Genomic DNA, 27626 nt, shown 5'->3' with positions numbered 1-27626 from the left:
TTGTGCTCCCCCACAGCCTTAAGAGGATAAGTGGTATCGATGATGGATGGTTGGATAATAATATGAAGAAAATGTGTCTTTTTATGTTCTGAAATATCTTCAGGGTTTCAGTTTAACTTCCTCTGGATACCCAGTTTGACTTTTTAGCTTTTTAATTCATCAGCAAGACTCATCCAGTGAAATATTTGACCTAATTTTGACCTGTTGTTAAATGACAGCAAAGCCTTAGACAATTTATTTTACAGATGCCAAATTGCTAATCTAGCCTATTTTAATAACCCTTAGTTAATAAAATATTAGCGTTTACAATGACTTTTTTTGCCATTGTCTATGATTTATTCACATTTACTAATAAAGGAATGGTTAGATATTTTGGGTAGTATGTTTACTTTCTGACATAGAAACTCTCATGTCTGTATGTTGAATACAAGGCTGCAGCCAAATTCCTTAACCTGACGTTTAGTTAATTTACTTTATCAATAACTCATTTTTCCAATCCATCAGATTTTTCTCATTAATCCATATGTATAAACTATTAATAAAACCATTATTTACAACTTAAAAACTGTTTATAGAGTTGGCTTATTTAAAAGTGGCACCAGAGGCTATCATGTGGATCTGGATTCCTAGGTTCTGTTGGAATTAAAAAAAACGACACTGATGAGTCTTCTCACATAAGGACTCATGAATATCTCCCACCACTTCAGCTGCATGCCACACACACACACACACACACACACACACATAAACACATGTATGAGTGATCACCAGTGGAACCCCTGCTCACTGTTGGAACACACATGAATAAGGAGCCTTTACAAACAACAATGTACAGGTATATTTCTCTCTAAAAAAAGAATTTCATTCAAAATGTACGCATTTTTTTTATAAATATATCGATTTCATCCAAACCTATTCGACTTATTATAAAAAAAATCATTCTTTGGGTTGATCCTTCCAACAACCAGCTGAAATGAAGAGAAGACATCTGCATAGGTTTGCACAGCTGCATCAGACACGAGTCCAGACGCAGACAGACACTGTGCCATGCTGTGAGTCGCTCACGCTCGATAGAGATCTCAGGTCAAAACATAGATGTTTAACCAATGGAGGAACAGATATGTCACGTAAAATGGAAGCCCGGCAGCTAAGAAACCAAAGTGCTCATGAAGTATTGAAGCAATGAGAATGGAGGTAGAGCTTCTCTATTTGAGGTGAACCAACGCAGCTCGGACGTTGAGCAATGCAGAGGAAGTTTCTGTTCACTGACATGAAGTTCGACAGGTTATTGTTGAGCCCGATTGATCGACTTGATTGAGAATTCATGAGCTGTAGTTCTGCCTCCATCTCAAGCTGATGTGTAAACATTTTAAAAAATTTGGTCAACTAGGAAGATGATTGACATCATGAGGACAATGCCAGACTTTTCTTTGAAAAAGCATTAATGTTTAAATGTGAATTCGATCCGATGTGAACTGTAGAAGAACGTACCAGCTGAGCCCCCCCGCAGGTTTATTCAGATGTCAGAGATGAACATGAAGGCCTCGTGTGCGACGGATTCAAATAAAAGTGCTGGTTTTCGTACATTCACTTAGTTCAAGGATCCTGTTTCCCTGCTCACACTAGATTGTGTTTTACTTGAATTATACATGAAACTTGATAATGGTGATAGGCTTTTGATGACAAAATTGGGTTTTCGTAACATGAGGTGCATTATTGGTTGCATTATGGGATATGTAGGATCTGATGTTTCCCATAGAACCTGATATTGAGGACTAATATAGAGGATATCTCAGCCTCTGGTGCTGATTTAAAAGCTGCAGTGATTTTTTTATTGTCTAATTGAACTAGCCGTAAACACAGCATAGTCAAATTTCAACTTTTAAAGTTGTTAAACAAACAGTTGTTCACACATCTCAGCAGGCGGCGGAAGCAATAAGTTGGAGTCGTGTTTCTGAGCCGCCCAACAAGTTTTAAAATCAATACTAACTCTCCCTCTAGTTTAGTTTTGGAGCTCCATCAAACACTTCACTCTGTTCACCCGCGGGTCGCTCACTTCTGTTTAGAGCTGGGAATCGAACATACAGTGGGTTAATTGGAGCTGCCTAATGAAACCTGGGTTAAAGAGAGTGGTGAAAACATGTAGCTGTAAACAAATTAAATAAATAGCCCTGAGTCAGCTCTGCATTACACTGAGGGCCTGTCCAGGATGTACCCCCCCTCTCGCCCCAGTTCACCAGTGACTGGCTCCAGTCTCCCCACTGCCCACAAAGGTTAAGGGGTAAAGATGATGTATGGATAAAAAAAATTCGGTGGCCCCTTTCACATTTACATTATACATAGCTATTTGATCTCTTGCTGATATAAAAATATTGTTTAGTGCAGTTTAAATATCTCTTTGTAGAAGTACATTTCTGTAGTGTCCCTTTAAAGTCTTTCTTTATCTTTAAAGTTTGGGTCTGGGACATTGAAACATGGTAAAACTCTGTGCATGGCTGTCTTTGAAGAAAATAATGTCATTTATGTCTTATCAAATATACACTATGCGATGGTCCTGATATGTAAAGCTGTTGCTTCATGTTCTGATCATCCCCTGGACAAATGAATAAACCTGAGCGATTGGGTTGATTGGCTGCAGCTTCACCGCTCTGATCGTCGTCCCCATCTTTTCCCATAAACCCACACTGTCCCAGGAATCCACCCGTCTTCCCCCAGACACCTTGGCCTGATTACTGGGATGCATACGATGAGAGTGAGTACATGTGTTCCCCTCTCTACAGAGTTGGCAGTGGGCTAGTAGAGATGGTCATAGGCACTACAAGGAAACCTTCCTGTTTGGAGGTAAACTTTGTGACCCTGTTCACGTCCTGTTGGGACTGATTTCTTTCTACCAGAGGGGCTTAAGCCAAAGCCTCTGGGGAAGTCCTGATCTCATATTTCCATCTCTCACTGTCAGCAGTCGCCAGTTAATCAGTCAGGAGAAGAGTAATGGGACAGATAAAGTGCAAAATGACCCCCCTCCCAAACCTCAACGTGTGCCACGGCCCGTCTTTGGCTGTGTCGTTACCCCTGCTCTATGATGTCTCTCCCTCCTCTTCCCTCGCCGTCGTCCCTCTCTGTCTTTCTGCTGCGCCCAGGGACAGTCCAACAGGTTCTCAGTTCTTTTTGAAAAAAGAGAAAAGTCTCTTGTCCTCGTCTGAAATGCGGTTAGCCCGTCTGGAGGACTGACCGCCGTGGGCCCGAGGCAGGGAGGATGGGGCCGAGCGCCACTCGTCCTGGTGCTTGTCCATCAGCTGCTGGTCAATCACTCTGTGCATATCATCCTGGAGACAAGGACGGAGATGTGAGTGAGAGAAAGACAGCAGAGAAATGTCACACAGAGAGGACATGTGGTGGCGGAGTTACAGAAAGGGTTGAAGACACTGGATAAATGATCATTACGTCACTATATCTCTCAAACATGAGACAGCTTCCTGCCTCAGTTTTACAGTATATGTGACAATAATGTCCTTATACGTGGCCTCAGATTTGCTGTGTGGGAATTTAATTAAAAACCTTAATTTAGTAAATTGTGCAAAAGAAGCTTAAAGCTAAAACTATGAAAATAGGATTCTGACCGGCCATCGTATCACATTATACCATAGAATCAAATAGAAAACATGTATACAGCACTGTAATTTGTAAAGTTCATTCACCCAGTCAGTCACAATTACACAGTGATGGCAGTGAACTGTATCGTGTAAGGTGCTGTGACCGGAGCAGTTTGGGGTTCAGTGAAGTCAACACTGTGATTTTGCTCTTCTTTACAGCTGTCCTGCACAAATGCACATTTCAAGAGATGTTCAATGACATCATACATAATCCAGTTGAAGCACATTCAGCTCAGAGTTTACTAAACTTGATGAAAATTCCCATTTTAAATGATCAGCTTTCAATAAGGAGAGAGAGCAGCCGATGCAGTCAACTCTCTTTTGGGGAAAATGTCTTCTTGCTCCTCAAAAGGTCCCAGATGACAATGTCATTCCCAAACTATTCATCTTGTGACCCTTCAAAATCCAGGGCACTGTTCAGACCTGGTTCTAGCATCTGTCCTTAGAGATCCGATCACAAGTGGTCAGCTTTAAGTACGTCTGTTCACACCGGGAATTAGGATGTGTCCTGAATGTGACCACTTGTGATCGCATCCTCATTCTCCACTCTGTATGCAAATAATTACGTACGTCATTTCTGTTAAAATGATGTTGTTTTTACCACGAATGAGGCCACGTGGGTCCCCGACCTCCTTGGATTGTGGTCTGAATGATCGGATCTCAGGACGGATATTTATACCAGGTCTGAACTGTGACTATATGTGGGATTCTTCGTACGAGTAATTAAACACCTGAATAGCTTCTAGGGGGCTGAGGGGAGAAACTATTTGGTAATTAGAGTCTGAATAAAAAGTAAATTTAGTGTTGCATGAATCAGTGTTTTTCTGTTTTCCTGTCCCGATGATGATCCCTGAGAAACACTGATCTGCACCAAATACTTTGACTTAAAGGATAAAGACAGCGACAACACAACCAGGGGTTTCTGACCAGCTGCCTGGGGCTCACTATATGAGTTAATACATTTTATTAGTAAACTATTAGTCGTCTTCGGATGTTACCTAATCTTAGTCAAATACAGCCATGCATCACCCTCACATTCACATTTGCTGGTGGTACAGGAAAGTATTTGGTGTCTGTGTTGACACCTCTTAGCGTGAACAGTGGGATACAGGTGAGTGGAGACAGGCCGGTGGAGAGAGAGGGTGGTGGGTTAGGATGGTTCTCTGTGTGATGGTTAATGGTTTCAGAGAGACAGGGAAGCTGGGATGAGCATTTCTCCAGTCGGAGTCAGTTAACCGTGGCATGGAATGGCTCAGCGCGGCGAGGGTGAAACGGCGAGATGGCGCAGCTCGGGCTCACCTCTAAGGCAGGAGGAGGGGGTGGGGGGTACCACAGAGGAGAGAGGGTGGTACGGAAGCTGAGAAAGGCCACTAGATCAGAAACCACAAGAGCCAAACAGTAAAGAGCCCTGAGGAGGCAAACTGTGGGCAGGGAGAAGAGAGAGAGAGAGGAAAGAGCTGCCAGTTAGGGACGAGGAGGGGGAGGGAGGGCACACACACACACACACCCTCACAGCCAACCCACTGACATACACTCAGAGGTTAATTGAGAGGTTTAGTGTATGTGCACAGATTGTGTTAAAATACAATGACACTAAACACAAGTGACAGGGAAGAGAAGGAAAAATGGAGAGAAACTGTTCCAGTTTATATTTTTTACAAGTAGACTAACATAATCCATCCAGGAACTACATTTACAGAGCAGTTTCTTTATGTCACTACCTAAAAATATCTGTACGTAAGAACGTCAGGGCTGTTATAGGCTTTTACTGATAAACTCGCTCGTGACCTCTGACCCACCTGCCAGGCCTCCAGCTGCTGCGACAGGTTGAGCTTCTGCTGGATGGCGTCCAGGAGTTGGCTATTCAGAGACATGATGTCTATTTTACATTTGGCCAGCTCCATCTCCACCGCTTTCTTTCTGCAAGACACACACACACGCACGCAGACGCTAGAGGTATCTTACAAGCATGAGAGGCTGCATGTGAGGAACTCCTTCACATAGAGATGAATTTAGAACGACTCTAATAAAGAGTGGATTGACTCTTTTATTCAATATTCATCCACTTACATGTGTTTATGTTAATATAAACTTAATATAAGACCAGAGATCCACCTATCAGTGCCTCTAATACTGATTAACATTATTACTTATTATGGCTCTGGCTTAATATTAAAAACCCTCAGAAAGAACTCGAATAAGCTCATTTTCCAAAGTGTCCTTAATCTGTATCTATTTAATGTGAGTGAATAAGTGATGTGCAGAAGGTTTAAAGAGTAACTGCACTTCATTACATTATGGGTCTTGTTTTTGAACTTTGGCTATTTAGTTATTAGTGTATTTGTTAGGATCCCCATTAGCTGTGCACTAAAGCAGAGCTAGTTTTCCTGTTGTTCACAATTAAAAATATATATACATTTAAACATAACTTATACATTTATATCTAAAGACATTTTTGAAACTTTTCAGTCTATACAAATGAGCATAAATATTGCAGTTTTCACAGATGTACAAATAAAAACATAAGACCTATATATTGAAACCAAATAAATACAATTTTCTTATGAATAAAAACTTATTGTGCTTGGCATCCTCCCTAAATATGGTGAATGGTAAATGGTCTGTATATGTACACTACCGTTCAAAAGTTTGGGGTCACTTAGAAATGTCCTTATTTTTCAAAGAAAAGCACTGTTTTTTTCAATGAAGATAACATTAAATTAATCAGAAATACACTCTATACATTGTTAATGTGGTAAATGACTATTCTAGGTGGAAACGTCTGGTTTTTAATGAAATATCTACATAGGTGTATAGAGGCCCATTTCCAGCAACTATCACTCCAGTGTTCTAATGGTACATTGTGTTTGCTAATCGCCTTAGAAGACTAATGGATGATTAGAAAACCCTTGTGCAATTATGTTAGCACAGCTGAAAACTGTTTTGCTGGTGAGAGAAGCTATAAAACTGGCCTTCCTTTGAGCTAGTTGAGTATCTGGAGCATCACATTTGTGGGTTCGATTATACTCTCAAAATGGCCAGAAAAAGAGAACTTTCATGTGAAACTCGCCAGTCTATTCTTGTTCTTAGAAATGAAGGCTATTCCATGCGAGAAATTGCGAAGAAACTGAAAATTTCCTACAACGGTGTGTACTACTCCCTTCAGAGAACAGCACAAACAGGCTCTAACCAGAGTAGAAAGAGAAGTGGGAGGCCCCGGTGCACAACTCAGCAAGAAGACAAGTATATTAGAGTCTCTAGTTTGAGAAATAGACGCCTCACAGGTCCTCAACTGGCAGCTTCTTTAAATGGTACCCGCAAAACGCCAGTGTCAACGTCTACAGTGAAGAGGCGACTCCGGGATGCTGGCCTTCTAGGCAGAGTGGCAAAGAAAAAGCCATATCTGAGACCGGCCAATAAAAAGAAAAGATTGATATGGGCAAAAGAACACAGACATTGGACAGAGGAAGATTGGAAAAAAGTGTTATGGACAGACAAATCAAAGTTTGAGGTGTTTGGATCACACAGAAGAACATTTGTGAGACGCAGAACAGGTGAAAAGATGCTGGAAGAGTGCCTGACGCCATCTGTCAAGCATGGTGGAGGTAATGTGATGGTCTGGGGCTGCTTTGGTGCTGGTAAAGTGGGAGATTTGTACAAGGTAAAAGGGATTTTAAATAAGGAAGGCTATCACTCCATTTTGCAACGCCATGCCATACCCTGTGGACAGCGCTTGATTGGAGCCAATTTCCTCCTACAACAGGACAATGACCCAAAGCACACCTCCAAATTATGCACGGACTATTTAGGGAAGAAGCAGGCAGCTGGTATGCTGTCTGGAATGGAGTGGCCAGCGCAGTCACCAGATCTCAACCCCATTGAGCTGTTGTGGGAGCAGCTTGACCGTATGGTACGCAAGAAGTGCCCATCAAGCCAATCCAACTTGTGGGAGGGGCTTCAGGAAGCGTGGGGTGACATTTCTACAGATTACCTCAACAAATTAACAGCTAGAATGCCAAAGGTCTGCAATGCTGTAATTGCTGCAAATGGAGCATTCTTTGACGAAAGCAAAGTTTGAAGAACAAAATTTATATTTCAAATAAAAATCATTATTTCTAACCTTGTCAATGTCTTGACTATATTTTCTATTCATTTTGCAACTCATTTGATAAATAAAAGTGTGAGTTTTCATGGAAAACACGAAATTGTCTGGGTGACCCCAAACTTTTGAACGGTAGTGTATATATATAGTAGCTTTTCTAACATTGATGACAACTCAAAGTGCTTTACACCCACCCACACACACATTCATACATTGCATCTATATGCAGCCCTTTCTCTATCACACATCAATCACACAGTCTACCTCCTAAGCCGCACCTTCTTTCAATATGTTTCCTATTTGCTTTTGAAACATTGATTTCTTTTTTAATTTATCCCTTACATATGGATATGGAAACCTAAGACTTGAAAAGTCATTGCTGTGACCTGGGCACAGAGATATTGCGTGACAGGGCAAGAAACACATTCAGTTTGAGGAAGTCAGAGCGATCTGAATTTGTTGGAGATTGGGTGCACACAACTACACAACTAAAGTGTAGGAGGTCATTCAGTTTAATTTTCTATTCCAAATAAGGGGATTCATTTGACTTCCCTTCCTGTCGTACATTTTTTAGGGATGTGACGTCAGCACTTCACTTGGTGAATGCAGTGTCATTACTTCCTAAAATGCATAAAGATTATGTAATAAACTGCAATTGTCCTATAAACATTTCTTTAATCGATTTCTTGAATAGTTTATGAAGTAGTTTTATTATATTATATTATATTATATAGGCTGTATATATTTACAATAGAAATCTATTCTATTTTATTATTCATCATTATAATAATCAGTGATGTGATCCTACTTGGCTATGGCGTCGTCTCTGTCTCTGATAGCACTCTGGAGCTGCTCGCTGGGTTCTCGTATTTCAGCCATCACCCTCATCCGCTGGTTGTCCTCACTGAGAGAGCACATCTCTACAGAGAGAAGCGCCATCTGCAGGTCACATGGAAGAGAGCATCAGACAGAGCTGTGAGACACAGGCAGGATAAAGGCTTTAATGGCAAATTTATACAGTGGGCTGCTCATGTGTGAGATGTTGAGTTGACCCACTTCAATGGGAGGATAAGTGAACTGTGTGTGTGTGTGTGTGTGTTTGTGTGTGTGTGTAAGATGGCATTTCAAACCCATTGCAACCCATTGTGAGTGAGCTCTCCTTGCAGAAAGGAGACGAGGTTGAAACAATGTCCTACATTACAAACAAAATACATCAAATTCACACCAGCTAAGGAACTGGTGAGAACCACATCTGCACCACTGGGTCATGTTATTCTTAGACATGAGTATTTGTTAATTCATTGTTATTCCACAAAGAAAGATCGGATGTGACGTAGAATTAATGAGGCCTGTCTGACACTTCCATAGGATGAGAAGCAGAGCCTTGGTGTGTCCCTTTAAAAAAGGGAAAGCCGAACATGTATATCAACATGTCCATGTACAGTATATGATGTATATGAGTGTACACATGTGTACAGATGTTATAGACGCTCGTACCTGATTGTGCAGCTGCAGCAGCTCCCCTTGGCTGCTGCGTGTTTTGTCCTGCTCCGCCTCGTGCAGCTCTCTGACCTCCCTCAGCTCTTCTCCCAGCTTCCTCACCTGCTCCTCCAGAGCCTCCTCATCGCTGCGCCGCGAGCCCTTTCAACACGACACACACTCACTGTCAATGTACTGCTAATGGCCATTCTGTGGTTCATTATTCTGTCTCTAAAATAGGCAGTATCCTGTTGAAGCATTATTAGTCCATTATTAGCAGATACTCAACCCCAAGTTGCCCCTGACGGACGTGCTATATGACAAGTGCTGCACATAGATGCACTGTATGAATCTGTGAGTACTGTAAAGTAGTCACCAAGACTAGACTGTCTAGTCTAAAAAGACTCATTATACCTTACATCTTCCACTAATTAATTCATATTTAATTTGGTTAATATTCTTCACTGCCAGTTTTGTAAACTCAACCTAGTCATGTAACCTCTAAGGCCATCATTGCTTTTCAAGGAGGCAGGGTTTGTTTTATTATTATCAGATGGGTTAAGAAAAGTGCGATATTAAAGTTTACAGCGGCTATTTGTCGTGGTGTAAACATGAACATAAATGTATCCAGAGACAAATGGGTGAATAGCAACACCAATAGAGATGCAGCAGGAAGGGCAGGTGAAGCCAAAAGATCTCAGGTCAGTGAAAAATAAAAGTGTGTAAGTTATTGACATTCTTTAATTTTGTTAGGGGCTCAACAGTGTCTCCAGTATAAAACATTTAATTAGCTGCAGGAAGCAAGAAGGCAAACAGATACAACCATAACAAAACCTGGTCAGTCAGTCCACCGCTTCATTTCATTTACAAAATGATCGTACTATTAACTTCTATATCATTTTCTGGCTCTTTCTCAAACACTAAATTACATGAGCGGGTGCTTACTACACTGTCTCGTACCATTGATTCTGTTTGCACTAGTAATACCAAACTACATAGTTCTTCCAAAAAAATGAATTGGAAACCCCTTATTTTGTGAGATGTCATTTCTCCAGAGCTGCTGAGCTGCCAGTGAGTTGTTCATTACCGTGGACTCGTTGCCATCCAGCAGGTTCTGTGTCAGCCTCCGCAGCTCCAGAAGGCCGGTGTGGAGGCTGCCAGTAGGCACATCCTTGGCAGAGGACGTCTCCGAGTAATCGTCCATGGAAGAATCGGTGGACAGCGCCGAGTCGGTGATGTCGTTTCCCCGGAGATGGGAGCAGAGTGAGCGGACCTCGCAGTAGGCCTCCCACAGCTGGAGACGCAACTGGACAAGTTGGGGGAGGGGATATTTAGATATTAGTTTCCCAACCGCCTGGTGCTGACAGCAGGATGGAATAAATTAAAATAACTTTGTATAGAGCATTTTTCAACACAAAGAACAAAGTGCTGCACAACAAGAAAACAAACGGTTAAAATACAGAGGGAAGTAGATAAATAGTAACGGTAATAATAATAATAATGATAGAAGAACATTAATAGCCTGGCAGCCCAAGTAAATGCTGGAAAAATATGCCATCTGAAAAAGTATGGTTTTTAGCCGAGACTTAAAAGACAGCCTTATTTCCTCAGGCAATTTATCCAGAACCTTGGAGCCCTGACGGAAAACACTCTGCACCCCCCATAAAAAAAATAAGTTTTTTGGCAATATCTCTGAGATTGTGATATGGTGCTCAAAGGATAGGTTACAGTCGAACAATACGCAGAGATTTCAAGCAACAAATAAAGAGTGGACTCAACAAAACATCATCCAAGAGTCATGGTGGTAACTACCTGCTCCCTCTCCTGCTCCTGCTCCTCCTGCTCCATGCTCTGTTCTATCTCACACAGCAGACTGGATGGGTGTGGGGTGAGGCTGTGGAGGCTGTGCTCCTCTGACAGCTCCTCCAGCCGAGAGGTCAGCTGCCTGTGGGACACCTGAACCTCCTGGAGCTCCAGCTGGCTCTGCCGCAACTGGACACAACCAAGAAGGCAAACATTTAACAGAACGAAGTGTGAATATCTGCCGAGGTCTGACAGCAGAGCTGACTAATCTTTAGGACAAACTGTGGTTGAACACAAATATTGCTTTGTCCAAGTACATTTTATTAGCTGCTGTCAAAGATCTAACAGTCCTTCATGTCTCCGTACCTGTAGGTCCTTCTCCTGACACTGCTTCTCCAACACCAGCGTCCTCTCTCTGAAGTCGTCCACTGTGCTCTGCAGCAGCTCGTTCTCCTCCAGCATGATGTGCACCCTGCGCTCCAGCTCCATCTTCCTCTCGGACAGCATCTTAATCTAACATGTCAGACAGCACCTCTCAGTTACTATGCCCCAGGTAAAAGGTATTACCTGGTGAAATGGAGGATTGTTCAGGTTTCCTGGTTGATAGCAGCAGATGGGGCGGCTGCAGGCCTGATTGAAAGCTGCATTTTGTTGTTGTTCTGACTCTGAGGGAAGCAGGGCTCTTACACGAGATTAAAAAGTACTCCCACTGGTCTAAAGAATGTTTGTTGCCTAGCATGGCGTAGGTGCTAGTTACCACCCTCATCTTCAGGAATGTTTTGGTGATATATCAGCTTACTATTCACCATGGCTATATAATATAACAGCCTTCTAGGCTAACCTCGCAACAGCACAACTTCTTCCACATGAATTGTTTCTCTCTTTAGCAGCCCGAGTAGCTTTCCCCATTAAACAAACGTCAGTTCTTGCTCATTTCTATCCCTCCTGCTTTTGACCTACATCTGGTAACCTACTTCACGGATCAGTTGTTTTTTTCACCACCAAATGAGTACCCACATTTCCAGCTTCTGGATATTTTTAGGCTGCTATAGTCTCCGTCTTTTCAGAAATGTGGGGGGGAAAAGCCATTAGTCATCAGCATATGTGGTATAAAGGCAAAGCGATGGAGATGTGGGAGCACCCAGACATTGCAGTATCTCAGCCAAATATAGAGCAGTAGCCTCTCCTTCCAATTATAGCACAGGCTCTGCAGTCTGGGTGTTTTCTGCCTGTCTTTGAAGAGAAGCTACGGAGGAACTCTCCGCCGTTTTTATTCTCTAACAGTATCAATGTTTATAACACGACCGGCTGATACATGAGCACGGCTGACATCACAACACATCTCATGCTCTGATTAGCATCATGTTTTTCATGCTCAAACTGTTTTTCATGGAAACAGGGATTGCTGTAAGGATGTGGAAATGCCATTTAAAGGTTTTCCATCTATACATAAAATATCTGTGACAACACAAGATCCTAATTGGATCAACTCATCTAATAAGAGATTAGAAGCAATGGTAGTTTCTGAACGAAAATAATAATTGGTGCATTTCATGTTTGTGTTATTTCACAAGACGCTGCATGCAGCATGCAGTCGGGCTGACAGACAGCGCTCGGTAACCACTCACTTCTAGCCCTTGCTGCTCCGACCAAGTGGGGAGGAGCGTGAGGGAAGGAGGAACGAGTGAGGAGAGAGATACAGATTACAGGGAGAGGAAAACAACAAGTTTAAGAGAAAGTGCCCAGAAGCAATTCCAGTAGCATGACAGGAGAAAGGTGTACACTACCTCTCTTTCCTGAAAGTGTTTAGTGGGTTTTTGTTAACTTGTTATCAAAAACTGCAACTTTAAACTATGTCACTTTTGACAAAGAACTAATGACACAGAAGTTAAATCCCCAGTGATCTGCTGTCAAATGAAACACCCAGGCTTCTTGCTGAGAGCCAGTAACTGCAAGCATGCAACTTCATTTCGGATCATTTCTAGAGTATAGCTGAACTATTCTGTTCTGTTTAGCTCTTGGATGATGTGCACTCTGAAAGGTACAATGGCAAAATGCTACAGATGGTGGCTCACCTCAGCCTGTAGAGTCTCCAGTCCTGTCATGTGTTGTCTCGTAGACATGCTCTTCTCCCTGAAGTCGCCACGTAATGAATGGACCTGAGTGGACAGCTGCTTCTCCACCTCTGCAGCCTGGACACACACACACACACACACAACACAGAACATTTACCTTTGATCAGTCTGCTTTCACTTTACTCCACTGATTGACTGTCCACTCCTAAAACACAGTCAGACTCAGAGGAAAGTTTAAATAAGGATCACAATCGCTGCAGCAGAGACAAACATCTTTTTTTATTCTTCACACTCTCATGCCATTATCATTTGACAAAGCCTGTTGCCTACATTACCCACAATGCAAAGAGAAGCAGGCAAAACACTCCTAAGATGTAACAAGCCAAACTTTATATGAAATTACACAAAACTATAAGTTCTTCATTAGACAGTAAATATACACAGTTGTATCCTAATAAGACGTAACAAGAAATAATATCTTCTTCGCTATATATTAAACAAACAAGGTTGTCCCTTGTAAGGACTGCCATCAGACCATTTAATGCTGTGTCACTATTCAAACCCAGTAGCTACCTTAGCCGCTGCCAGGACACTGCATTATATCCCACTGTTACATCCTTATAAGACTTTATTAGAATGTGATTAACAACACATTACTTCAGACTTTTTTCACCACTTACTTCACCTACAATATGATGCAGCAGACCTGTAAACTTTATTGTGATGAAACAGTGGAGTATAATTGCTGTTCTTGGTAACAACAACATGTTGTTAAAGTTACATTAACTGCTCAGTTCAATCAGAAAGACTACACAGCAATCTTTAGTTTGTGTTTACTTAGACTTAGAAAGGTACTCATTAGAGCTTGAGACACACACACACACACACACAAACACACACACACGCACACGCACACACACACACACACACGCATTAACACGCTGGTATTCAGGACATGTATTACTGACGTAGTTTTGTTTTAAACCATCCCTCCCCACACTCTTATATGATACATTTGATAACTGTTCCTCTTAAAGCGCATTTCCTGCAAATGTCGCGGCCCTTTTCAGAAGCCTTCAATAGTCCACAGCTCAGTGTTTGTGCTCTCCGCAGCACACTCAGAGATGAGCTTATATTGGCCCGGTGGGAACAGACTATTCAGTGCCAGGCTGGGCTTCATTAGCATAGAGCTGCACTCAGGAAGCTCCCGCTCGCATTATCATCACTGCCATGGCAACAGCAAAATCCTAAAAATGACTCACTTTTTACAGCTCACTGAGGAGACTAAACATGGCTTATATAGAGCCAAAAACAAAACTTAAAGCAAGGAGCTGTTCAGTTTGAATTATTTTTCATTTTTCAATTATGTCTTTTTAACACTAGTGTGCATCAATATGAAATGCAGCCTCTAGGTGGCACTACACACTGCAGCAGCCTTCCAACAGGCTCACAGAGATTTGTAGAGGCTCAACAGCTGGTCATGTGCATGAGTTTACTTCAGTTCACTCCAGTCCTCAGGTAACTCTGGTGTGAGTGTGTGTCAGTGTTCTGCTGGGAGGACAAGCTGCCAGGATGACTCTGCCTCAGCTCCATCATTGTGGGGCTCCGCTCTGAACTATAACTTGTGACCCTGAGGGGTTGTAACAAGATGACTGAACTACCTGTAAGGAAAGGTAAAATGCCAGTGGTCCTCCTCATATGAAATCTGTCTAATATATATATATATATGCTGCGCTTTTTCTATTGCACACCATTCAAACACTGGAGCACATTTGAGCAATTTAGGGCTCAGTTTGTTGCCCAAAGACACTTTGGTATGTGAGCTGGAGGAGCTGGGTATAGAACCACCAACCTTCTGGTTAGTGGACAACTAACCAGAAGGTTTCCTGAGCCGCAGCCACCTTGAACCCATTCATCATCCTTCTGCCAGTTCAATGCTAGTCCAGAAAAGACTGATATATAATAAGAATAAGTAAAAGTTGTTACTAATGATAAAAGAGAGTAATCTATTTGAAAAATAAATACATAGAACAAAAAATTTCTGAAAGACGATTCTGAGTCAAAAGCAAGACTGAAAAGGTAGGTTTGACATTTCATTTTAAAGATTTCAACACTTCTGGCTGTACTCAGATCATCTGGCAGAGGAAAGTAAAGAAGTTACATATTTTTCTTTTTAAACTCAAGGTAAATTTTTTCCCACCTTGCTGCAAAATTATAACCCATGAAACCTGACTGCAAATAATTTGTAGTAATTATTGTGTTTTCAACAACACAAAGTTTACAAAATCAGAATAAGTGTAAGATAAGTTGTCAAACATAATGAGTATATGGTTTACTGGTTCGGTTTCATGGATGGATAACTAATCAACTAATGAGCCTGACATATCCTGCTGAATGGGTTTTGGGGGTTTCATTATCATGTGGCAAATCCAGGTGTACACCTGACACTCGAAGCAGGTTAAACAATCACTGCTGAAAGTATCTGGTACCCTGGACAACTCTGAGTAGAAGAGTTGAGTCAGTGTTACAGTCATGGCCGCAGCCTCAGCTTTCCCTGGGTTTCCTGTGATTCCTCCTTGTGTCTGTGTGTTCCTCCTTGTGTGTCTCTCTGTGTTGTGTATGTGTGCCAGACGTGGCTCATCATTCTCCAGTCCTGCCTCCACGTTACCTGCTCGAGCGATCTCCCCCTCCTCATCCTTGCTGCACACCTAGTTCCCATCTACAATCTACCCTGCAGTGTATATGAACGCGTGCCTTTCATCCTCTGCTCACCAACAGCTGTAGTTAAAGTCTGCCAATTGAATTGTAAAGTCATGTTTTCAGTGAGTTTTTTTTTTGTAATCCTTATACTCTGACCTTTTTTAGCCTAGTGACAGGATGGCCAAACCAACCAGCCTGACCCCCTGCACCCCCACTACCAACTCAACATACACCAACTTCACTGGACCTGCCACCTCCCTCCCCACTTTACCTAACTGCCTTTTTCGGGACAGTAAAACCCTTTAAACCTGCTCCTGTGTTTGGTGTGTTGCACTTTGGTGCAGCATCTGGTGAAATCGTAATAATCAGTGAGTGTAACCAGATGCATATAACCATAAGGTCACCTCAGCCTTATACCCAAGTCTTATTTAAACACAATGGAAGCTCCATGTTATACATAAAGGAGAATCTGAGTCAAAACATTGACATTTTCGATAAAGTAAAGTAAAAAAATGTGTGTCACACAATGTAACCATAAAATGCATTATGGGATATTTCAAACAACTGAGCTGTGATATACCTGAGGAGATAAGGGAGAAACAGACACAAGCTGATCCTCCAGGAAACTTGTTTGATTAAAAAGTTGATCATATCGTTTGAGAGTTGAAATATGTTGTCAAAGATAATTTGATTTAATTGTTTAAACACTACAGCAGTGTTCTGTGATCCCTCAAAGGATAAGTGAATTGATGGATTTTTAAATATAAAATATGCCTGAGTGCCCTATGACAACTTCTTTATGTTGTTTTGTGCTACCACCACATGCTGTTTCTACCCCCACCCTCATATAAAATTATTAAACACATTTTAAGAATTATTTTCAGCTCTAGTTTGTCTCAGGCTTAAATCACCTTGTTGTATTACTGTGAGCTCATGTATGAGTCAGTGGGTGTTCACCTACAGTGTCCAGATGTGGGTTTCTATGTGACAGCTGCACAATTCTGCGTCTGCTAAACAGATGTACAGTCAGTGGAGGCCTGTGCAGCTCAGACAGTTCACAGCGCTCACATGACATGTGACCCACTGGCCCAACAAGCTGGCAGACTGAGATCCTATAAAAAAAAGAGTTGACCGCAGACTGCCTGATTTGCAATCACTTAATCTGCATGTAAATTCCTCAGATATCCCAGATCAAGTATTATCAGCACGACTTCAGCAGAGACGCTTTCCTTTACAGCCTCTCTACTCTGACCTGAGTAAATACATTCACTTTGCAGGAGGAATAAGAGGAGAGCCGACACTTGAAAAGTAGATTTCACTCCTGTTGATTCAGTAACAGGCGACCTGTGGCTGTGGAACATTATCCATCAGATATGACTGAAGGTGCTTTATGGGTCTTTGGTGGCGCAACCTGGCATCACACTATCTGGATCCCCTGTACAGCACATTCCCATGGTAACAACACGTGGCAGTTCCGATTTGCATGTCACTCTGGCTGTCATAGCAACCAGGAAGGAGTGGGATTGGCCGAGCTGCGACTTGTAATCTCGATGCTTCTGGTATTTTCCTTTGTCGCTTTCACAGAGCGCTGCCTTGTCTAGACCTACGGAGGATGGGCAACCCTGCTTTCAAGCGGTTGCGTAACCAATCCTGCGAGCGACAATGCGCACCTGTCCCGGAGCTGATCCTGACAGCAACCGTTACCTGGGGCTGATGGGAGGCAGAGGATGATAGCTGGGCAGATCCTCATGTTCACTAGGAAGCCACATTTCTACTTTCGTCATTCAAAAATATTCACAATACACCTTGTTTGTTATATTATTGCTAATGACACGTCAACAACAAATGATTGCTCCTCTACAGCCTTGAATAAAGTGGAGGTTTATGGGCAGAGGATGGCGCACCTTGTTAAGGGCTATGAGGCAAATTGTGATTTGTGCATATGGACTATACAAATAAAATTGGTTTGATTTATTGAATTGAACCACTTTGATGAGTCCCTTGAGGCTGCTGTCACATTCGAATCACGTGGAGGTTGAGAGCGGTAGAATTGACCATGACCATAAAGCATGCAGACACACAGAGTCAGTGCATCTTCAGCCCTCTGTGACCATGTGTGGTGATGTAATTAAAGAAAGGTCCTTCTCCTGCTGCTTCACTCTGACCAGGTTAGACCTGAGGAGACTGGCCTCACACTGGAGATCCATACACACAGCACACACCTCCGAGGCTCAACTACAATATCAATGGAACCTGAATATCATATGTAGTTTGATGACCAGTGTACACACACACACACACACACACACACACACACACACACACACACACACACACACACACACACACACACACACACACACACACACACCCTCCTCAGAGGAATAACCACAGGAGGTGTACATGTCTGCTGAGGGAAAGATTCAATAGCTGAAGATTACATTTTTTTAGATCCTCTTTACCCAAATATCTAAGTTACCTGCTGTTATTAATTAAGTAAAGTATGCTCTGGAGTTGTTTTGGTCCGGGGCTGAATGCATATGACAAGGCTATTAGCACGGATTATAGCCTAATCCCCTCAGCGCTGCATTTTAGCCCATGACTTACATCACTTCCTATGGAGCGCCCTGCCTTGTCAAGGTCGTCCCACTGCAGCCAATAGAAGGATCTGTTAATAAGTTAGGAGGGTCACGGGCTGTTTTTATGAATCTAATTTCTGGCTCAAAGGTTTGCTTTAGAAATGATCCTCTGAAAAGCGGATATTTATATAAGGAGTAACAAATACAATTAATAAATCTAAAATGAACTAGAAATTTGAAATTAACAGAGGAGTAAATTAGTAATAATCTTTACTTCATTTCTGCATTTCTATATATCTACGCTTATACGGTTTGCTTTAAACATCACCCTGAGAAAAGCTGGTACTTATAGATGGAGAACAAATCAAATTAATAAATCAAAAATTAATACAGAACAATCTTTTCAGTTAATCAATGGGATTATATAGAAATTGGTAATTAACTGATACAAAATAAATACTAACTGAGAAATAAATTAAGAAACTTATTTCTGCATCTTAAAGGACAAGAAAATGTATTTTTCATCAATAAATTAATAATTACACACATACATAAAATACAAACATGCATATGTGCATGTTTGTATGCAAACATATGTGCATGTACAAAATGTATGATACATGTGGATGTTTGGGAATGTTTTATGAAATATGATTAGGCAAATTTATATCCTAATGAATTATCAATATTTATTTACATTTATATATATATATATATATATATGTATCAATAAATACATTAAATTACTAATTTCTCCACGAACTTCATCGTATGTTTCTCTTATAATTTTAAATACTTAAAATGTTTTTTTATTATTTATTGGCTAATAAGACTTTTTGTGTGTTATTGTTAACCTAGAGGCAGTGGACGTGCTTGAGCTGTCAGTTTGGAGCCTGGTCCTCAAAAGATGTGTCTATTGTTCAGTCACCACTCTGTGACATGTGATTTTCAGAAGGCATGACAAGGGACTGCCCTAAGAAGCTCATAATCATGTGATGACAGAGGAACATGTGCTATTCCATAGTTTTGACAGGACTCACAGGAATTTAACGGTTCCAATTAGAGCTAACCATAACGCAGAAATTAGCCAGAAATAAATAGTGCACACTCCGTTTCACATTCTCTCTTTTCACTCAGAGCTGTAAATGGTCAACATTACTCAGTCACCACCCATCACTTAGTAATGAGCCCAGAGAGAGAGAGAGTAAGAGCAATAAAAAAGCAATCTAGACATAGAGAAAAGGGGATAAAAGAGAGAGAGAGAGAGAGAGAGAGAGAGAGAGAGAGAGAGAGAGAGAGAGAGAGAGAGAGAGAGAGCACTGTGGCTGACCTCATTTATTTTATTACACAGCAGGTCTCCCTCTGTCTGCCCAACGCACTGAATCATAAGATCTGGATCGATGGAGTCAATTAGGTCTCATGAATTTCACTGAGTCACAAAGGCAACCAGATATTCTCTGCGCCCCAAAACACAAAACAGACCACTTTCAGGGAAATGTCTGTATAGCTCCCACACCCAGGTTTCAATTAAAAGAAATGCACTTTAATTATGCTAAGTGTCTGCTCTCTGCTTCAATCCATGTCAACTGACTTGTCCAGCACAAAATTCCGGATTGCAATGTGATGATGGTGTTGGAGCAAGATCGAGCAGGAGGCTGCTTTAATCTGATCAGAAGACAACGAGGAGAACTGCTCTACACAGCAGTGAACCACACACCACCACACAGAGCCGTCTCCTCCCTGAGCAGCATGTGCCCAGCAGCAGATCACAGCTTCTCCCAGGAGAAACAACACACGTGCACATGTGAGCGTTGCCATGGACAGCCGTAATGACAGGGGGTTATCAAAGCACCTGCACAGGCTTGTCAACCTTTGTGCATAGAGCTCTGGGCATCCTGACATGTAGTTTTGGCACCCACTGCCAGCCTATAGCAGCAAACAACACTGTGAGGCCTCTGTTTACAGCCCCTGAGCTGATGCTGTATAATGGTCTTAAAGGAGTTTAGGCTGTATATCCCTCTGACAGGCTAGGTAGCATGACGCCATCCTGCTCACCCGTGTGACATAACAGTTGTTAGGCACGAGACAGAATTTTGGGAAATGTGATTATCATTCAGTTCTGCGTTGACAAGACATGATTGGGAATGAAGCCACAATCAGGAAACAGAGCGTGTGCAAATAAACAAAAACACTGTAATGTACACTCTATCCATTCTAAATGTCAAGAAATTACTTAGTAATGACATTAAGTTTGGATTATTTTTTGCAAATCCAGGATTGCTGATGCAGCCACATTGTGGATTTTGGATCTTGGAGGCAGCTGGTCGTGGATTATAATTACAACTAAATTGCTTAGATATACAATATTCCTACTCGCATATACTACCATTACTGGCAATACCTCTATCAATACCTCTTACAATCATGCTACTCCCTTCTTCTCTGTCAGACATTTTCTTTTGTACAAATACTTTAAACATTGACACACCTCTCCATTTATGTTAGACACGATCTTTTCTCATCAATGTTGTAAATATTGTTTTTTTGTTGTTGTGACATTGTGACATTTATTGCACTTCTGTCCATCCTGGGACGGATCCCTCACTGGATGTTGCACCTTGTTCAGCCCTATGAAGCAAATTTTGATTTGTAAATATGGGCTATACAAAGAAAATTTGATCGATTGATAAGTGGTCCTTGTTTCGGTGTAGATTGAGCAGTTTGATGTGTTTGAGCTCCTCAGCAAGGAGTTAATCAGGTTGAAAGTAGCCACAAACGCTAGCACTCTCAGCTCCATCAATCTGCATCTCCTGCCAATCTCAGTTCATCCGGATGTGTGTGTCCAGTATATCAAGTGGGAAAGAGTATAGCTTCAGTACATCACGTCCGAGAAAATACAGCTTCAAGTTGTCATGCCAACCCTGAGCACTGCTGTATGTACAGTCTGTATCTGTATGTATCTTATATATATCGGACGATCTGTAAATCGATCCATTTTCTCTCCTATCTCCATCTCCTATCACACCTTTGTTACCCTGCAATCAAATCACCTGTCAATGTGCATAGTGCTATTGCAGAAGTGTGCAGTCCAATCATTCTAAATTATTCAACATAAGACCCTGGAAGCTATGCTTTTATATTGATGAGTTAGCATAATTCAGGTGAAGTTAGAAAGAGAGAAAGACGGGCTGAATAAAGGTAGAGCCCCCGTCTCCCCTGGGGCGGACGATGAATCTTGATGAATCTTCAGTTGGCTGAGCACCTTATATAATGTCAGCCAGGCAGACGTGAACTGGACAGAGTGGCCCCAGGCCAGGCCACACACACACAGACACACACACACAGACACAGACACACACACAAAGACACGCTGACATTTGCCTGAGAAATGTTTCTTGGTGGGGTGCAGGGATCTTTAAAGCAACATTTAACCAATGTGATACACGGACTCAAAGCCAAAACTAATTAGATTTTCCATGCAGATAGACCCAGACCTTGTGAAGCAGTAAATGTGAAGCACACACACACAGACGCTGCTCACCCTACTGAGTTGCTCCAGCAGTCTGTGGTTCTGTTCAGAGAGCTCACTGATGGCCTTGGTCTTGTCCCTGTCAGCCTCCCTCAGCTGGACCTGGTGGAGCTCCAGCTCGCACTGCAGCTGCTGGACGTCCGTCTCCAGCTCGGCCACGCGACCCTCCCACTCCCCCTCTCGACTCTCCAGACGCCGACGTAACTCGTGCTTCTCCTGCTCCAAGTGCTGCATGTGATAGGATGAGGGTGATATGGTTACAACTGTGATTTGCTCAGATTTGATTTACGGTGTTGCCTTAATTTCACAGAATATAAGAACAATATAAGAGTGGAATTATTGAGGTTTAGACAAAGTCGTGCTCAACCTTTGGAAAAAATTCAGTTGAGGAAAAAACTTTAGAACTTTAAACTTGAGACTTGATTCCATTGGGGTTGCTGATGATGTACAGAGGCATCAGAACTATGCATTTATCATTAACATGACAACATATGATACTGACAGTGAGGACAGTTTGAAGTATAGTTTTAGTAAAAGACGAAAAAGTTCAAAAGAGTGACAATAACTGCAACTCTAATAATAAAATGTAAGCACAAATTGAATCTGCAATCTGGGATAGAGTTTAGGGATTTTAAAACTGAACCAATCTCTTGTGTTCCCTGTCTCCTGGAGTGACAGTTATGATAATACAATGCTTCTACTCTCTAGATGGCAATGAACGGTGAGCAGATGCACTGCACGGCCAGCGGCTGTCAGTTTGGATGTGAGTTGTTATTATGTTTAAGTCCAGGGCTGAAGCAGCTGGCATCTGTGTGGCCACTATTTCATCTCATGGGTGAATGACCAAAACAAAAGGAGGGATCACAGGGATTCAAAACAAGACAACAAAACAACATCAACCGCCATTAGAACCGGGAACTGTAACAACATCAATAACAACAAGCAGCAGCTTATTTCTCTGAGCTGCAACACCAGGATGAATATGGATCAAAGGGCTGAACAGATGTACAGTTGATACAGTGAAGGCCCTGGACAGGATTAGTCTTTGTGGTTTCTCAGGCCATGCGTTGGGCTTGTGTGAAGGATTTTAAAAACAACAGCTCAGCTTCACAGTATGAAATAACTCAGACTAAAAATACACAAACACTGAGGTCCACTTCTTTCTTTAGATCAGCGTGACCAGCACGGTTCAAAAAGGCTAATTCTGCAGCTTATAGCACATTAGATACAATAATACACAGCCATGGAAAAGGTGAATCATCCTACATGACTTTGAATGCGAGGCTCTACACTCTGCATTTGTCAGGACCCTGTTGAGTTTGTTTACATTGCGATGGTCCAAAGTTGGCTCTAGGATTATGGCATTTTGAGGCCACACCAGAAAGAGGCTTATGACAGCATTAAAACTAGAGTGAGTGATATTTTCCAGTTTAAGTTTACCTCTAATTTCTCGTTGAGATCTTTGTGCATTTTCTCATATTGCTTGCTCAAGTCTTGGTTTCTCTCCAGCAGTGCTTTGCCGAGTTTAGCAGCTAAAACCAAGTCTTTCTCCTTCTGGCGGAAGAGCGACAGAAGGTCTGCGTTGTGCCCCACGACAGGCATCTCTAGGTCCGGCAGCTCCTCCTCGTCGTCCCGCTCCCCGGTGAGCATGGCAAGTTCCTCCTCCAAGGCCATACCGAGGCCTCCGGAGCCGGCGTGCCGCAGCGGGTGACCCTGGAAGCCGCCGGAATCCTGAGCGGCGCCGGGCCGGGGCTCCATGCAGTCGCTGTCCAGCTCCAGTGGTGCTGAACCCGCGGCAGACGTCTGCAGGTCGAGGCAGGAAGCGGACATCGCCACCCGGCGGAGGAAAAGCCAACGGATAAGAGCCGACGGATTTCACTCCGGATGAACCCACCCTGCTCTGACTGGGCTGGGCTGGCCGGGCCGGCTCGTTATCGACCATCCATCCATCATCCTCCAAATTCAGAGCTACTCCTCCCAGTTTCCTCACGTCCCTCTCTGCTGGTTCACACACCAGTCGCGACTCTGGCTTGAATCCCAGCAACCACCGCCTCTTCTGCGGCGCACTGTCTGTGTACGATCGGACACGCAGGCTGGTATTATCCGGGTATAAAGCGCCTGGAGGAGCTGCGCGCTGCGGTCGGTCGGTCAGGGTCCACCCCGTCTCGGGGTCCCGGCTCCCCCATAATGATGACTGGCCTTTTACACCGGAGGCTTTTGCCAGTCAAACAGATGAGCGCGATCCCGATGCTTCTCAACCTTTTTCCCTTTTTGAGTGCGCGTTCCCGCCACGGTAGTGACGCAAGCTGCAACCTGTTACAAACCGCGCGCCCATTGGCTGAAAAACATAGCGCCATATTTTGGTGCTTCTCACTCATGTGAGAAAACCTCCATAGTGAACACGTGAAGAGATATAATAAGAACACGCGGGCAGCAGCCATTAGAATCCATGATGGACCTGTGACGAATTTACAATCACCAATAAGCAGGGATTCAACACAAAAATACCAGGATGGATGTTATTGATATTAAATAATAACCTATTAGGAAAACTAGTAGCTTACTTCTATTATAAAGTTACACAAACATGACATGTATATTCTTTTTTATTTGACTCGAGTGTAACTGTCACATTTCAACTGACAAATCAGTTTCCATATGTCCCATAAATGAGCGCAGCTTCCGGGACAACGCAGTTATCGCCATGAGGGAGAGCCAGCGGGGTAGGGAGATTATCATTTCAAATATTAAAGATACTTTTTGAGAATATTCACTTCTTGTTTTACCTAATGTTAACACACACACACACACACACGACATAAGTGGTCACGTAGCTAACATCCATGATTGCTCGCTACAGGCTGCACTTACTGCTACCCGTAGCTAGCTTAACTAACTAAATTAGCATTCCCTACCCGGAGCCGTTAAATTAGCTAGTACTAGTTTAGTCACGCAGCTAAACCATTGTGTTACATAAAGTAATGCAATTACCGTCAGTGTTATTTCAGTATTTAGAAGGCTACACATAATAAGTCATATATTGACCTCACGCAAATGGAGCATAAACATGTATAGTGTCTAGTTTTATTTTATATTTAATTTTATTTCTTCCAAATACAGGAGTTCACCTGATTGCATTTATTTAAGGTAAAGTTTTGAGGTAGCTAACTTGTGCCTTACTGAATTATATTTAAATAAATTGATGCATTAACTACATTTCAGACTTAAACATGTGATACTGCATTTTCCTGAGAGCTATACTTAAAACGTTCCTTTGCACATGAGGATTCATAGATAGACTGAGCGACCTACCTGATAGTAGAAAGTAATTCAAATCAGTCCCACATAAAAAGCCTGTTATAGTATAATAATAATAATGTTAATGATAGAAATAAGAATAACAACCAGAATGATAATAGGTGTCCCAGCATTCTCGATACTCAGGTACATTTCACTGATAATATATATGAATTTACTGTTAAATATGAATGCTTGACATTAACTTATATAGGGTTAATAATAATAAAAAATAAGTGATGCAAGGACACTTTACATGTGTGTTTGAGTCGTGATTTTATCACTTTTACTGGATATACTTAATATTCTATTTTCTGTATGTGAGATTTTGCAACTAGTTGTATATATTTTATGACAGAATGGAATTATTATTCCAAATACTGTATGTGATAACTAACCAAGTGTAATGTAGATTTGAACTGTAGTTGTTCACATCCATGGCAGCTGTACATGACTTTATGAAGTGAAATGTTACATTGGCCTGAACTGTTATTTATGCATCATTTTCTGCTGTTGATCAGCCCTAAATTCTACAGCTCCTGTCTAATTTGCCCCATGCTTAGCATTTATATTCATTTCTTTTAAAGGCATTTTCTTCCAGTTTGCTTTTTAAAAGATTGAAGTGGTAGTAGCTTATCCCAAGAGGCTAAGCCATTCAATGATCAAAACTTGGATCAATAGAGAGCCTTTTGCAATCTGAACCTTACTTACAAACACTGGAAAGGACAGAATGAACTAAATGCATAGATGTGTAATTCCTTCTGACGTGGATGGCAAAATGTTGCTAAGTCATGTGTGTATTGATATCATACTTTTTACATATTTCTGCTTACCACACTGAGGCAAACTGTTGGCATGACTGAAGAGTCGCAATCAGTATTAGGCTTAGGGCAGTTAAGGTCCTCTCAGATATAGTCATATGTGTGTATGGGTGGGGGGGTGAATGGGGTAGGGATCAGATTGGGGCGGAGCATTGGTGATGAATGATTACAAACAAAGCCTCTTGAGCTGATAAAGTGAAGGGACAAAGGAAGTGGGTCACAGCATGCTGGTCCACGGTTGCCTAGCTCCTGAGGGGGGCACACAGTAAATAATGGGTGATTTCCTCAGTGCACATCAAACGTCACCGCTAAGCTAAAGGAATTAATCAACCCACATTATCCTTATTAATGCTGATGGTGTTTTGTTGATGGCAGGTTCATCAAAAACACATCTGTGCTATAAAAAGAGATACGTGCTGTATTACGGTCGGACCAGTCAGTGCATTGTCTTTTAAAAAAACATATATTACAAACAATATTAGTGATTGTGGAAGCAGTGTTGCCACAGAATTAACCAGATAATGTTTTTTTTGTCATATATGAAAATAAAGTGATAATTGCATGAAGCTACACATCAACAAAATACACATCAGTCTTCACCCACACTGAAGTTCCTGTTTGGATGGAGATAAACGTTACACTTTATTGATCTTTATTTCAGACTGTGGCGCCCTCTGTGGGAAAAAAAAGGATGTTACAGCCACATAGTCAAAACGATTGGTAATCAGCAGTCTTACACTGCACTGCTTTAAATGACTGCACAGAGCTGAGCTGAAAAAACATTGAGCTGTGTGTCAACAATCATAGGAGGGCCACTCAGTTATATCATGACTGGTTGACAATTATTGGGGGTGTAGCGTTGTTTTATTAATACAAGATCATAGTTGTGATTCATAACTGAAACTGTGGATTCTGAATTTCTGCAGTAGGACAGTTGTTTGCAACCAATCACAAGGACAACGTTCCCCTAGAGAACATTAATCGCCTTTTTTCTCTGATGGATTGTCAACTACATCAAAAGCATTGTTTGTGAAATTCCCAGTGACAGGATTTCTTCCTCCCATTTCCACATTATTTGGTGGCAGTCGTGTGATTTACCAAATAAGTAAAACACCATTAATTCCTTCAGACAGTGAATTATAGTGACACTTTGCAGTCAGTATCTAGAGCAGCATCTCTCCAGTACTGCGTGTTCTGTGCTTATGTAACATCAACTCTTAGTCATACAGGCCTGACTGCCTTTTTTTCAACTGATGCAAGGTTTGGATGCTTATTATGTAACAAGTGTAACTGGCTTTTCAAACCTCTAGATTGCAGCGTTTCTCTCTGATAGCCAAACACTGAAGATATAAACATGAAGCATTTTCAATGTTTTGCCAGGAGGGGGCAGTATTTTTATACTGGTACTTGTAAATGACAAGGAAAGCTCCTGACAACGTGCTGAAGAGGTTTCCCTCTGATCATGTTGTTTTCCCATGTTGATAGTTTCTGCCATTGCTATGTTTATGAGCCACCATTGTTTGGTGTAGTAGGTAACTTGCTAATTTTTTTGCAGGGAATTAGTTTTCTAACATCAACAATATTGTGCTCG

The 27626-nt window shown here is 41.9% G+C and overlaps 1 protein-coding gene across 5 annotated transcripts; it reads right to left on the bottom strand.

The window, feature by feature from the left end:
* Positions 1-441: 441 nt before the first annotated feature.
* Positions 442-24175, bottom strand: bicdl1 (BICD family like cargo adaptor 1). Of its 5 annotated transcripts, none has more exons than XM_034596361.1 (12): positions 23358-24175; positions 21930-22145; positions 13110-13226; positions 12663-12674; positions 11401-11547; positions 11044-11223; positions 10319-10537; positions 9250-9393; positions 8561-8691; positions 5450-5570; positions 4950-5020; positions 3175-3323 (listed from the first exon to the last, which is right to left on the bottom strand). In XM_034596361.1, exons 1-11 carry the CDS (start codon positions 23745-23747, stop codon positions 4952-4954), a joined length of 1746 nt encoding a protein of 581 aa, XP_034452252.1. In that variant the 5' UTR covers positions 23748-24175; the 3' UTR covers positions 3175-3323; positions 4950-4951. The 5 variants fall into 5 exon arrangements, 4 of the variants coding, with proteins under 4 accessions (XP_034452250.1, XP_034452251.1, XP_034452252.1 ...); XR_004615017.1 differs by having other exon boundaries at positions 3248-3323; positions 4950-5071; XM_034596359.1 differs by lacking the exon at positions 4950-5020 and having other exon boundaries at positions 442-3323.
* Positions 24176-27626: the final 3451 nt, after the last annotated feature.

Source organism: Hippoglossus hippoglossus, chromosome 9 (assembly GCF_009819705.1).
Source record: "Hippoglossus hippoglossus isolate fHipHip1 chromosome 9, fHipHip1.pri, whole genome shotgun sequence".
In the NCBI taxonomy this organism is placed as follows: Eukaryota; Metazoa; Chordata; class Actinopteri; order Pleuronectiformes; family Pleuronectidae; genus Hippoglossus; species Hippoglossus hippoglossus.
Note: the sequence above shows the minus strand (reverse complement) of the source record. Positions and strands in the feature narration are given on the sequence as shown.